This window comes from Peromyscus maniculatus, chromosome 5 (assembly GCF_049852395.1).
Source record: "Peromyscus maniculatus bairdii isolate BWxNUB_F1_BW_parent chromosome 5, HU_Pman_BW_mat_3.1, whole genome shotgun sequence".
NCBI classification, from domain to species: Eukaryota; Metazoa; Chordata; class Mammalia; order Rodentia; family Cricetidae; genus Peromyscus; species Peromyscus maniculatus.
In genome coordinates, this window is record NC_134856.1 from 92,394,251 (window position 1) to 92,406,120 (window position 11,870).

General features: G+C 39.5%; 1 protein-coding gene and 1 long non-coding RNA gene across 5 annotated transcripts in view; one reads left to right on the forward strand and one right to left on the reverse strand.

Annotated features, from left to right (window-relative positions):
- Window positions 1-11,870, reverse strand: part of Wdr37 (WD repeat domain 37) — a 63,534-nt gene that overhangs the window by 48,337 nt on the left and 3,327 nt on the right. For 2 of the 4 annotated variants that reach the window (XM_076572875.1, XM_006987847.4), the window contains one exon: window positions 4,206-4,383. In XM_076572875.1, coding sequence (XP_076428990.1) covers window positions 4,206-4,343 — 138 coding nt within the window. In that variant the 5' untranslated portion in view covers window positions 4,344-4,383. Of the gene's footprint in view, window positions 1-4,205; window positions 4,384-11,534; window positions 11,864-11,870 lie in introns of those variants that run through there. The other 2 variants (XM_006987846.4, XM_016006371.3) reach the window with 2 other exon arrangements.
- Window positions 1,061-5,988, forward strand: LOC143273395 (uncharacterized). Its single transcript, XR_013051483.1, has 2 exons — window positions 1,061-1,142; window positions 4,937-5,988. It is a non-coding gene; the product is annotated as an uncharacterized LOC143273395 (long non-coding RNA).

Sequence of the window (11,870 nt, forward strand, 5' to 3'; positions counted from 1 at the left end):
ACATTTCCCCTCTCACTTCCAGTTTCTATCTAACAGGCAGAGTGAAGAAAGCAGGAAGCAACATCTACAACATAATTCCAAGTTAAACATATGAACACTTGCAAGTCATTAAATAAGTTCACAAAATAATTTACTTTTCCTGAACATTATTAATAAATAGACTATTTGATATTTTCTATTCTAATCTTCACAAGGATTCTATCTACATAATTAGCATGTGTGCCCCACCTTTCCCCAGCACAAAAAGTGTTTTTCAAAAATAATATTCTCAAATACTTCTATATTAATTTTCCAATATTCAAGTAACATTGGTATAATCTTCAAGTGACTTTTCAAGTTTATATTCAACACCAATTGTTGAGTTGAGACCTGGTAAGTTGCAAATTTTAAAAATATTCATACACACAATATTTATTAGATTACACCTCAGGTTAACTTCTTAGGACTATAAATTTCAAAAAACAGTGAACATTTCCACAATTTGAGTTTTTCAATAATCACATGTTCTCCCATAAATTTTGTAAACTATTTAAAATATATACATGCTAGCTTAAACACTGAATCTGGTAGAACTGGTAATCTTAACGTCTCTCTAAAGAACTTTACACTTACAAATGAAGATATAGAACATTAACCTAATACAGTATCATGGCGATTAACCTTCACTTTTTTTGATATTATTCCATAATAACCAAAAGAACACTGCAAAACACTGTATCTAAAGTGATCACTCCTGTAAATCCAGACTACCGACAGTCAGCACATCTCTGAAGACTTCCCACAGAAGTCCACTTATACCTACCATGCCAGCTGCAGTATCAACACTTACACTTTCTTCCCTCCTGTAAAGGGAAGGTCAGCGTGGCCACTCATATCTCATGCTGGTTAGTTCCACTCCAAATAACTTCAGTTATCAAACTGTCTAGCTAACAAGGGAAACTCAGAGAGCCAGGAGAGTAGTACACAGGTCTAGGATGCTCAGGTGAAAGAACTGCGAATTACCTTTTGAAATGCCTACTGTGAGATACAATTACCACCTTATACTACATCACAATGGAAGACAACACTAAGAACAAATTCACCTCATGTGGGAAGTAACTCTAGAATATGCCAACAAAGTAGAATTTTTCACTGCTAGAAATGTGAGTAAATCAAAAAACTTTTTTTTTTTTTTTTTTTTGGTTTTTCAAGACAGGGTTTCCCTGTGTAGCTTTGCCCCTTTCCTGGAACTCACTTGGTAGCCCAGGCTGGCCTCGAACTCACTGAGATCCGCCTGCCTCTGCCTCCCAAGTGCTGGGATTAAAGGCATGTGCTATCACCGCCCGGCTCAAAAACCTTTTAAGAACCACTTTAGATTGTTTACCTATACTGTCCAATTAGTAGCCACCAGCTACATATGACTATTTAAATGTCAATGTAATTATGTTCTTGTTTAAGCTACATTTTAAATACTAAGACATACTAATCATGTTTAACTGCCTACATGTTACAATAACCTTGGGGTACCTTTATCAAAGGTAATAACACTTCCATCAAGGAAATCCTACCACACAGTTTAGTTTTACTCTCTCAAATGGATGAATTATGTCTCAAACCTGAATACCCCTGAATGTGACTATAGTAAGAGTCAAGATCTTTATTGAAGGGACCATTAAAATGCAGTTATAATGGTAATCTTAATTAATTATGACCAGTGGCCTTACAATAGTTAAGGGAAACATGCAAAGAGGAAAGATAATGTTGGATGCATAAAGGTAGCAATCACCTACAGCTACAAGTAAGGCCTTAGGAGGTGTTGTATTTTAAAAACTTCAGGAAGGCAACACACCATGTAACAGGGCCCATGTGGGAGGTTTCTTGAGGGAAGGGATGAGAAGGGAGCAGAGAAGGGGGTAGAGACTGGTCCCTGGGGATGAGAACAAAGGAAGAAAATGAGATGAGAGGTGTACAAGGCCCGCCTTTTATAAGGAAATGTAGCGAATGCACACAGGGGGTGCTCTTAGTGGCTGCAGCTGAGGTATATCCTGCCAGAACCCTAAGAGCAGGCCAATACAGATGCCTAAATGCTAAGAGGAAACCCTTCCATACCTTAATCTTGGATTTCATCCTCCAGAATTATGGAAAAATTAATTTATGTTGTTTAAGCCACATAGTTTATGGTACTTTGTTACAATCACCTAGCAAAGTAAATACTGTCAAAGCTCTTTTTTTTTTTTTTTTTTTGGTTTTTCGAGACAGGGTTTCTCTGCGTAGCTTTGCGCCTTTCCTGGAGCTCACTTGGTAGCCCAGGCTGGCCTCGAACTCACAGAGATCCACCTGGCTCTGCCTCCCGAGTGCTGGGATTAAAGGCGTGTGCCACCACCGCCCGGCCAAAGCTCTTTTTATGATTTTTATAACCCTCACTAGACTAAAATGTAACTTTTTATAGAAAGTAGACAAGGGCAGACAGAGTTGACCCTCTATAGTCACAAGATTTACACCTGTAGAGTCAACCAACTGTATAGCAGAAGCATTTAGGCTTTAGGCAAAAGCTAGCTAAGATGCACCATGCCTTGTAATCCCAGTACATGAGGAGCTGTGACAGAAGGATTCCAAATCCAAGGTCAGACTGGCCTATATACAGCAAGACCCTCTCAAAACAATAAAGGAAAAATATGCATTGTAGCCAAAAAAAAAAAAGCCTGTAAAAAACAACTTGTACTAACCAGGGTGACCCTTTCAGCATCATTTCTTAAATACAGTGTAACAATTGTTTTCCCACTGTATCAACTGGATATCTACTCTGTGGCAGGCATGGGTTTCTAGGTGAACACCTACTGCCCCTATAGAATTTATATACTAGAAGTCATTTGCAAGAAGTTGCTTACACAGTTCTAATAAGATCCAGCATTCATGAAGGCCAATTTCTCAGATGCAAGCCTTTTTATCTTACAGCACTATGGCTGATACAGTCTAATTGTGAAAAAAAAAAAAAAAAGGTTACAAAAGTTGTTTTGACTAAATCTCAATTGTTCGATTTTACCAACAAAGACTCAGGAGCTAGATGCTGGGGTAAAAGTCTGCTAGCACAAAAAGGCAGAGAAAGCACCCAGCTGACCTTCCTCCTCCACCAATGTCCCAGAAAGTTCTCTTCTTTCTCTTATGCTGCCTCAAACAAAACTCTCAAACTCAATGTCCCTTCCTTCTCCTTCCTAAGCATCTCCCTATCTGTCCTCCTGACTTCCTCTTACCCGCTATGGTTTTTTCTTAATAATCCTATGTTCACTTCCTGTCAACTATTTGCATGCTCTGCCTCTTGACCTATGGTTGACTTTATTTGAACCTGTTTACAATATTCAAGCAGAAAGCTCTTGGATTAAAGGTGTATGCTAGGGCACAGCCACATCACAACTAGAAAGAGGTTTTTCCAATAAATAAACACAATCTCAGGGTTCACAATATATCAAATATCCTGCAACAAAACGTATATGTACATACTTATATAGGCATATATACTTCATGATTATTTTAAAAAAACTTTATCTAGACTTCACAATAATACTTTTCAAAAATCCTAACATTTTGACATCTACAAAGGCACTAGAAAAATACAAGCAAAACTTGTTATCAGTCATGTATTACATATATACTCACTATAGCAGAGACAAAGACAAAGGCAGGTTAAGTCACTCCAGAGAGTAGAAAAAGCATCAAAATTTTAATTCTCCCCTTTTCTTGAGACTATTAGAAACAAATATCCTGTCTCAGAAATCTAGGGCTAAACCTTAGAGACAACTAACCTGTACAAAGAATAAAATGAGTTCATATTGTCATACCTGTATCTCTTTGTTACTATTATAAATATATTATTAATATTAGCTAGGCGTGGTGGCACATGCCTTTAATTCCAGCACTAGGGAGGAAGAGGCATGTGGATCTCCATGAGTTCAAGACCAGCCTGGTCTACATAATGAGTTCCAGGATGGCAAGGACTACACAGAGACTTTGTCTCAAAAACCAAAATATTATAATAATAATAATAATTTAAAAAAACAAAGAAATCTAATTCTATCTCTGTGTAGGCTGCTGAATTTACTGTGTTCTTTTAAAGGTTTGGTAGTGTAAGCCTTTCTTCTGCTTTAGAAACCCACATGCATTAACTATTTCAATTACATTACAAGCATGACAACCATCTTTAAAATGGGCACTGACCAATGCTGACTTACTTGTCCTTCTAACATCTCTCTTGGTAGTCCAGTCCTCTCTTGTTCTGAGCTGTTAGTTCTTCTTATAGAAAGGCTATGAGATTTGCGCTTTTGTTTTGCTTGGCGAGCAGTCGAACAACTTCCGCTTTCTGTGGGCATTACTTCTAGAAGGTAGTATCCTGGTCACTCCTGCAATAAGCTAAAGAACAGCAGGGAAAACATGTACTTCATTTCTGATACAGCAAGTTGAAACAACCAGCAGACAAGGTAAATATGGGGGCATAGACTTTCTTTGTTGCCTTAACAGTGTTTAATTATACTGATTATTTTCAAATACAGATCAATACTAACATCCACAGAAACTTATTTTCCTTCTATTCTCTTTTTGTCTCTACTTTCTTGTCAATTACCTAACATGCTTAGAATTTTACACTGGGGGCAGGGAAATGGCTTGGCAGGTAAAATCACTAACTGTGTAAGCCTGACAACTTAACCCCTTAAATCCACATTTAAAACACACAGAGACACAACACAAAACAGGATGCTGTGGCCCAAATCTGTAATAAACATCCAAAAGCCATATAGCTGGACCATATAATACTTATGTTTGTAGTGTTTTAAGGAAGCTCCCCACTGATTTAGATAGTGAATGAACTGGTTTATATTTCCACCAACAGTGTACAGAATTCCTTTTCCCTATACCCTCAACAACATTTGGGTTTTTGTCTTGTTTTGTTTTCTCTTGATGATAGGTATACTACTGGTTGACACAACCTGACACAAATCTAGACATATCTGGGAAGAAGGACCCCTAACTGAGAAAATGCCTGCATAGATTGGCCTATAGGCAAGTCTATAGGGGTATTGTCTTGATTAATGACTGATGTAGGAGGGCCCAGCCCACTGTGAGAGGTACCACCTGGGTTGTATAAGAAAGCAGGCTAACCAATCTGCACTCCTCCATGATCTCTGCTTCAGCTCCGGCCTCCAGGTTCTTACCTTGAGTTCCTGCTTTGGAACAGACTAGAGGCTGTAAAATCAAATATACCCTTTTTTCCCTGAGTTGCTTTGGATCATGATGTTTATCTCAGCAACAGAAAGCCAACTAAGACAATAGGCATTCTGACTGTGTGAGACAAAAATCTCAATTCAATTTGGATTTGCAGTTCTCTGATGGATAAAGATGCTGAACATTAGCCATTTATATTTCTTCATTTGAAAAGTATTTGTTCAATTTATTTCCCTACTTATTGACTGGATTATTTGCTTTTTGGGGGTATTTTTTAAAATTCTCTATATTCTAAATATTAATCCTTTGTTAGATGACTATGTAGCGAAGAAGAAGAAGAAGAAGAAGAAGAAGAAGAAGAAGAAGAAGAAGAAGAAGAAGAAGAAGAAGAAGAAGAAGAAAATCCTTCTGTTCTAGAGAGTGTCTCTTCACTCTGCTGTTTCTTTTGCTGGAAACAGCTTTTTTAATTACTGCAACCCTATCCATCAATTCGTGATATTAATTGTTTCCTAAGTCACTGAAGTCCTGATCAGAAAGCTCTTGACTATGCCTATATCTTGAAATGTTTCCCTCTGGCAGTGTCAAATTTCCCATTTTCCATGAAGATCTATGATCCATTTTGATTCAATTTTGTATAGAGTAAATGGTTTTAATTTCAATCTTCTACATGTGGATACAGTTTTCTCAGCACAAGTATGTTTTCGACACTTATCAAAAATCAGATGCCTGTAGTTGCATGATTTCTGTATCTTAAAACAGTTTTATGATAATGAATTTAAAAACTTTGTCAAATAATTCTAATATCAGTGTCATATCTGTGCCAGCACTGACTGTTTTTAATCTCTCTCTCTCTCCCTCCCCCCGCTTCCTCCTCTCTCGCTGAGTTGAGATTTTCCTAGTTCTTCATATACCAACTGATTTTTAATTGAAACCTTGACCTTTTGGACATGATACTATCAGTCTTGGGATTTGTTATAGCATGCCTTTCCTAAAACCGCTCTGGCAAACAGGAGTACTGCTTAGCTACTGCCAGGTGAATAAGGAAGGCAGAGATTCAGTTAAGGCTCCCTACTCACATGCCATCACATAAGGAAGATTCCAAGTTACTGCTGAGGGGTAGCACCCAATAGTTCAGCCTCCTCTTGGGCCCCACTCAGATCATGGCTAAAAAATCAGGGATGTTCATTACTATTCCCCAGTTTCCTGCCACTACAGAGGGTAGCCTCTTTTGATTTCATGCTTATGGGTGTTTTGCCTGCATGTATGTCTGTGTGCCACATCTATACCTGGTGCCCACAGAGACCATAAGAGGGCATCAAATGCCCTGGAACTGGAGTTACAGGTGGTTGTAAGCCACAATGTGGCTGATAGAAATCAAACCATAGTCCTCTGGAAGAGCAACATGAGCTCTTAACTGCTGAGCCATCCTTCCAGTCTGCCTCTTCTTGAATCTCTGTTAGGTCTTCTCTGATGCCCCCTAACTAAGTAGGAAAAAAGAGTAACCACACAAGCATACCCCAGCTCTTCACCCAGCCTTCTCTCATGGCAAGTCTACAGAGAAAGGCATCTCATTACCATTTGTCATAGACAGAGCTCTAGTTTCTTTCTTTCTTAAAAAGTGAACTAAATTCTATGTAACTTTTCAGATCCCAAAAGACCTAACCAGTCTATTTACCTTTTTCCATCTTTCAGTCTTATTCTGTTTTATGTATAATGTCTAGTGTTCCTAACTGTACTTCATTTTAAAAATAATTTCCCCAAAAGCAGTGTTTTTTATTTCTGGAGTTCTAGCCTCATCAGTGGTGGGAAAGTAGGAAAGATCCTTTTATCATTCCAGGGGCCTCCATAATGTTAGAATATTATTAGCAAACACATAGGCAAGTGACATCCTGAATTTGGTAAACCAATGACAATATTTAGTCTCTCTCTGCTAGAACAACAAGGTGTCAACCAACCTTTGCTTCTATAAGAATCCTGGATTTAGAATTTGCACCTACAACTCCCATTTGTGAAATTTAGAAATAACTGACAGAACAGGAATGAAGTTGCAGTTTCCACCATGTAGTCAAATATCCAATTAAAGTTCTTCGCTTATTTTTCAAGAAAACTGGTTGACTCACTTTAGCTGCTGCTGCAGTAGCTCTAAGTCCACAGTCAGAATTTGCAAACTCACACTTGTATATCCGAGAACCTTATTCTTCACCTATCCAATTACAGGACACAACAGAGCAGTCTCAGTTTAGCATTCTGTATGCAGCTTTTTGACACAGTATGTACAGCTTATTTCCAATTTCCGCCTCATATTTTCTGTAACTGGGGTATGTTGTTAGCTGTCATTCCAGGCATCACAGCAATGGCTTTAGTTCTCTTGGTCAAATGAGTCACTGCTAGAATCCAATAATTTGCCAGGTACTTTTTTCCAGATGGCATTTACTAGAGTCTTTCCTCTAACAGCCACTGATGTAAGGTTCACAGTCTGAGAAGCAGACTGTACTTACTAAAGCTAGCCCCCAGGTTAAACAAAATGGTACAGTGGAGGCCAAAACCAGCACTGGATCCACCGGACATGTCTACACAACCACATCTTTAAACTCGGTCTCTGTAGCTGTAGCTCCTACTACCAGCCCCTCAGAAGCTGTAGTCTGTTGTGAGTCTCATGACACCTTCCTTCATGTTTATTTTTGCCTCTATAGTATATCCTTTACCTTTCCCCCAGCAATCCATAGTCCTGTGCCTGGTGACTTAACTGAATAAGAAATACTCAAGACATTAAGGAGAGACACATTTGAGTATATGAGAGAGTAGAGAGGAAGACACATATCTTAGCTCTGTACACCGCCACCTCAGGGCTGGGGTCCGGGACTGAACCAAGGGAGAGGGAAAGCTAGCCAAGCACCAGCTCTTTCTGTGCTGCCTGACAGGTGCCGTGGACCGAAGCACTCCAGACAACATGCCTCGATGGGCTGTATTCCTCTCAACTGTAAACCAAAAGAAGCACTTAAACCCTGCTTAAACCGCTTTGTGCTAGAAATTTGGCCTCAATGACAAGAAACTAATGTGGGTCCTATTATCATGTCTTTTCATTCATACCACATCTATACATGGAAGGAACCGAAGGCTACAGGCACTCTCTTCATTCCAAACTATGGACTGGGATTAACAAGCAAGTAACTGCAGGGGTAGAGGCAAGGGGACCAAAGTTCAAAGCTGGCCTTGGCTGAATAATGAGTTCAAGGCCACCCTGGGCTACATGAAATCCTGTCTAAAAAACTAAAAAGATGATTCAGAGGTTAAGGGCCCTTGCTACTCTTCCAGAGGACCCAAGTTCAGTGCAGGAACAGTTAGACTACTCCAGCTCTAGACTTCTAGAGTCTAGAGGATCTTATTCCCTCTTTTGGCTTCTGTGGCCACTGCATTCACATACCATGCACTCATGCAGATACAATTAATTAAATGTTTGAGTTACTAAAAAAATTCAGAGGTTTGGGGTTTAGTATCCTGGCAAGAAGGACAATGAAGCTGCAGCACTCATAAAAGAAACATTGAAATGGTATACGCAGAACCCAAGCTAGACAAGTGAAAACAGAAAGAATAGCAAATAAATAGGAGAAAGTCAATGGTGGGCAGATCTGAGGTTGAAAAACTACCACCAAGGGTTTCTTATGAGACTTAAATGGATCGATAAATACAGAGGCACTGATCCTCACACAAAATCACTATGAGGTAGAATTTTCAAATTCAGTAAGTAGTCCAACAATATTTTACAAACTAAACAGTATATTAATCAGACAACTGAAAAGAGAAAGAAAACTGTTTCACTCTGAAAATAAGATAGATCTACCTGGGCGTAAGGGGCATGCCTTTAATCCCAGCACTTCTGGGAAGAAGGGGTTGGGTAGAAGCAGGTGGATCTGAGTTCAAGGCCATTCTGATCTACATATAGTGTCCCAGGACAGCCAGAGCTACATAGAGAAGGACTCTGTCTCAAAAGGGGGGAAAAAAGGGTCCGGGACAGGATGTACTTCAATGGAAAGGAGATTGCTAAGCATGGTTGATACCATGGGTTTCATCACCAGCACCACACCAAAATAAAATAAAAAAAAAATATTTTAAAAAGTTACTTTTACTATGTACTACTTCACCTATATACATTTTTTTTAAAGAAAGAAATTTGAAGCCCAAAAATGTAATTATTTTCTTTCAAAACACTCACACTCAACAGGACAAATCAGCACATTAAATGGAAAGCTACAATATAGTTTCCTCCTGCACTCTTAACTGATTTATGGTCCATCAAATACATTTCATCTTGATTACATGATGTCACAGGCATATTCTCTTCTCTTGCTATTTGTAAGCAAGACAGAACTATACATGTCCAATTTTAGTGCCGCATATTTAACAAATGGATAAAATCTCTACACACACTGTTAATGTACGAATTCACCACCTTGGTAAATGGTATAACATTAAACAACATCAATAGACACTTAGCTTTCTCTCTTTTCAAAAGGTTCTTTTTAGTATGTATGTTCAATATTAAATCGTTACGACCTACATCATCAGATTTTTATTAAGTACATAGAACCAAACCAGGAGCTTGCTAAAGTAGTTTTAAAAGCAATATAACAAACTCTTACTTTATACTTTTACTTTAAATAATATAAAACATTACTCTCCATTTCACACCTTGCAAGGACTTTATTTTTCTTCCAAGAAAAAAGATACCTGCCTTATTCCAAAATAAATAGTTGGTTTATTTCAAAAGTGATAATTATATGAAAAGAATTGTTATACAATTTGCAGGTGGTAGTATAAAATGTCACTGAAGTTCCAGAAGTTCCATAAATTAATATTATTAATATTTTATTGTAATAATACTTTAAGATTAACTCTCAGAGGGCTGAAACACTAATATATCTAACTGGTATCAGAGGAGAGAATGGTCTCTACAAGCAACCTTGGAAATCTGTCACCAGCATTAAGTTGCTTATAATGTTCTGTCACTGGTGAGATAAAAGCACGGGATGCATACTTATTGATTCTAAGGATGACACTTGGCTCACAGGCATCATTAATTAAATAAGCTACCACCCAGATTTTTTTTAATCTTAATAACCGAAAAAAGAAACTCAAATCTATAGTGAAATTTAATAGAAATAAAGAATTTTTTTTTCCTCAGAGATATCTGGACAGGATAACTGACAAACTCTTAGGAAGAATAAGAATAAATTGCTGAGGGAAATACCCAATCCTAAGGATTTTAGCTAAAGTCAAGGGCAAAGTAAGTTAAAAGACCAACAACATACCTATACAAAAAGAAGTATCAACACTGGGTAAGAGAACAGAAAGGAAACATACTTGGTAAGGTCTTGTATCCAGAACTTTTTGCAAGAAGTCTTGAAATACACAACCTTCCAAGAGCAAAAATGTGGGTGACATAAACACTAAGGTCATGGTGTTACTACACGTGGCCCCTGGCCACTGCCCTACTGGGCAACATTAATAGAAGGCCTCTATTCCACTTAGGTTAGATCATTTTTATATACTATGCTCAAGTATGGGGACTAGATGTCAAAAGGAATTTACAAACGCTCGAATTTGATCAGCAAAGTAACCAAACAGCAAGGAAGGTAGCATAACTGAATATTTCTTAGAAAAGGGAAAAGTATCCTGGAGGCATATTATCTTAAGCTGTGTTACTTATTTAGAGGTAAACAGTTTCAGTTATGCTTTGAAGGCAAATTAGTAGGCCAGAATAATCAATTTAAAGAAAACCCATCTGAACTTCAAAGAAACTACCCAGCAATCTACATTCGTGCAAGACAGTGGAGTAGAGCTAACGGACCTAGTCTTCAAGCACAAGGAACGTCGTAGAGTTCAAGTTGGATGATAAACCTCTAAGCACCTGATCGATCGTTCGGTTGTGTCGGCTCATAAATTAGGGTCACATATCTATGCAACTTTTTGGTAAAATGGGCCTGTGAGGATGTCTTAAAACTAATAATGTCTATCTTCGGAGGTGGAAGTGTACAGGGGAAAGAAAAGGAGAAGTCTTCGGAAAGGGAAACAAAGGCGTGGCGGGGGTTTACCACTTCAGCATCTGCTCACCCCTCACTCTCCGCCCCCCACCCTTCCTCCTTCCCAGAGGCCATACCCCCCGGATTTGCGGGATCGAAGGTCACCATCTTCCAAGGGCTTTCCCCCAGGGCACAGGCAACCAGGCAGACACCACTTGGAGACACAGAGAAGCCAGAGGGAGCGCGCAGGGTTAGGACCGCATCCCTCATCCACCTCGAAGCCTTGACCAGCTCGTCCCCACCGCCACCCCGACACCTCACCTCCTCCGGGCACCGGGGAAGGACGCCAAGCCAGACAGCTGGGAAGATGGCGTCACCTGTCACAGCAGCAGCACTCGCCTCCTCCTGGAGCCAGCCGGTGCTGCACTCAATTCGTTGGTCCCCCAAGCAGCTCCCAGGACCGACCCAGAGCAGCGTAAAAAACCGGCCTATTCCCGTACTGACACGACCGGGCGACCCGAACTGGCGCGCCCGCACTTCCGGTAAGTGCGGAAGTCCCGCCCCCAGACACACTCCACAACCCACAGACCGGAAGCCCCGCCCCACGCCCAACGGCTGCGGAAGTTCTTTCCCGGTTTCCTTCGTACAGTCCCACGG